Source organism: Vicia villosa, linkage group LG2 (genome assembly GCF_029867415.1).
Source record: "Vicia villosa cultivar HV-30 ecotype Madison, WI linkage group LG2, Vvil1.0, whole genome shotgun sequence".
Lineage (NCBI taxonomy): Eukaryota > Viridiplantae > Streptophyta > Magnoliopsida > Fabales > Fabaceae > Vicia > Vicia villosa.
Genome location: NC_081181.1, coordinates 188,123,027 through 188,125,476, shown reverse-complemented (window position 1 = coordinate 188,125,476; position 2,450 = coordinate 188,123,027). Strand labels below are relative to the sequence as shown.

At 31.7% G+C, this 2,450-nt stretch overlaps 1 protein-coding gene across 1 annotated transcript; it reads right to left on the bottom strand.

Annotated features, from left to right (window-relative positions):
- Positions 1-1,249: 1,249 nt before the first annotated feature.
- Positions 1,250-2,233, bottom strand: LOC131653308 (kunitz trypsin inhibitor 5-like). Its single transcript, XM_058923414.1, has one exon. The coding sequence runs from the start codon at positions 2,017-2,019 to the stop codon at positions 1,402-1,404; it is 618 nt and encodes a 205-aa protein (XP_058779397.1). The 5' UTR covers positions 2,020-2,233; the 3' UTR covers positions 1,250-1,401.
- Between the last annotated feature and the right edge of the window lie 217 nt (positions 2,234-2,450).

Here is a 2,450-nt window from a genome sequence, read left to right as displayed (position 1 = left end):
TTTCGCCATTGAAAATAGGGACAGAAATAGATGATGATTGAGTGGTTTTATCCATAGCTTAGAAATTGTTTTTGAAGTGGGTTAATATTACAAAGGAAATTTTTGAAGTAGATGGGAGGATTTTAGAATGTTAGGTAGGTAATATAACTACGCCCAATGTATGACCGAACGTAGCTCTGATGCCACTGTTAGTAGTTGATTAGTTGATAGTTGATAAAAGATAGTTTTAGTGAGTTGTTTAGAAAGAAGACTATTTCATTGATTTCTTGGATGATTGTTTACAATGTAGCAATTGCCTATTTATAGGCTTCAAGTCACCAACCTCTCAATGGTGGTGAATGTTTCTACATTACATTAGTTCTTTCTAGAGTTTTCATGATATGTTATTATCATGATAAATCTAGATTCTTCTATATTTGCCATACACTTATATATCTAGATTGTTCTACCATATTCATACAACTTATAGTTCTAGGATGTTCTATATTTTCATACATATTATATTTAAGAATACTCTAGAAATTTGTAGCAACTTCAATAAAGATATTTATATGACTCCTACTGAATCTGAGTATCATGTCATGTCTAGTGCTTGTTCTGAAATAATTTGGCTTCGTGGTCTTTTGATTGAACTTGGTTTCCTCAAATAGAGTCAAGTTCACTTTATGCTGACAATACAAGTGTCATCCAAATCGTTGCTAATCCTATTTTTCATCAACAACCAAACATATCGAAGTTGATTGTCACTCAATCCGTGACGCATATGATAACCGACTAATATCACTTCATCATGTCAGTACTCAGTTATACATTGCAGATATTTTTACCGAGGTTGTTCCGCGTCCACGTCACCATTTTCTTGTTAGTAAATTGATGCTTATTGACCAACAACATCAATTTGAGGGGGGGGGGGGGGGGGGGGGGGGGGAGTTGTGAAGAAGAATTAGTTTGTATTTAGAATAAGAGAAACAAATTAAAAATTAATTTGTTCTCATTAAATGTAATTGTCTATCGTAATTACCTGTATAAACATATAACTTCCATATATATATATAAGAAATAACACAATGAGAAAGACATAAAGCCAAAAATTATTGACTTACTAAACTATCTATAATTATTAATGTTAAATTAATATGTGAAATTACATGATAAAAGACATCACTTATAGTATACTTAACAACTTATTTTGCTTTGTTTGGGTATAAACAAATTTAATTAAGTGCTTATAGGGAAAATGAGGGTAGAGTGAAATACAAAGTCAAACTGTTATTATTGAAGATAAATACAAACAACATAAATAAAGTAGAACACTGATCAGTGAGATTATTCCTTCAACATAAGCGATATGGTATGCATAAGTGCATAACATTTATGGTATTCTAGTGTTGTTTGTTTCACTTAAGCTCTTTTAAACACAACCCTAAATGATGGAACCTTATCACTAAGAGCTAAGTGCTTAATCCCATTATCATCAACATATAACCCTAATTCCCTACACAGAGTCTGACACTTACAAACTGAAGGACAAAAAGATAACACATAATCTTTGCCAGCTTTCTCAATCTTGAACCAATTGGAAATTGTATTAATACCTGGATTACCTTCTTCACCCCAGGCACTCAAAAACCACACCCCTGACAAAACTTTAAGAAGCTTCCAAACTTGTGTTTGAGGACATGTAGTATTTACATAGGATTTAATGTTGAGATCAGTTGAAGTTAGAATCACACCTTTTTTAGCATTATAAGGTGTGAAAGTAACTGGTGCACCATTCTTTACTTCAAGCTTCTCTTGAATAGCATAAAGGGGACATGGATTATTGTCGCTGTTGAGGTTGCTTACATTTGCAACTGTTAAACCACCACCTCTGCCTCTAATGACTGGTAAAATGTAGTATTTGACACCTGTTGTCACTTTCTTACCTGAGATGTCAAGCACTGGTTCAGGGGCTGCAATAGTTTTGCAAATGAAAGCTAAATAAATGACGCAAAATGCTAATAAGATTGAAGGCTTCATGTTTCTCTTTGGATATAGAAGTAAAGATTAGATGAATGTTTTTTGTGTATTGATATAGAAAGAGTATGTCTCTATTTATAGGACTTAAAATGGAACATGAGTTTTGTGTGTTGGATTAATTTGTATAAAACTGAAGACGAATTAAGCGAGTGGATTGCAGGACAATGAACAAATAATAATTAATAATTTTATATCAATTGAAGGGAGAAAAAAAATTCAAGGAAGTCATCATTGTGTACTAGCCAACCTTATCTCAGTGCTATGTGCAATTGATCTCTGATAGTTATTCAACACATGATTGTCATGATAAAAGTGTGCATTTCTTCAAAGTATGAAAGGAAGTATGTCGGTATATATATATATATATATATATATATATATATATATATATATATATATATATATATATATATATATGTCAAATTTAATAT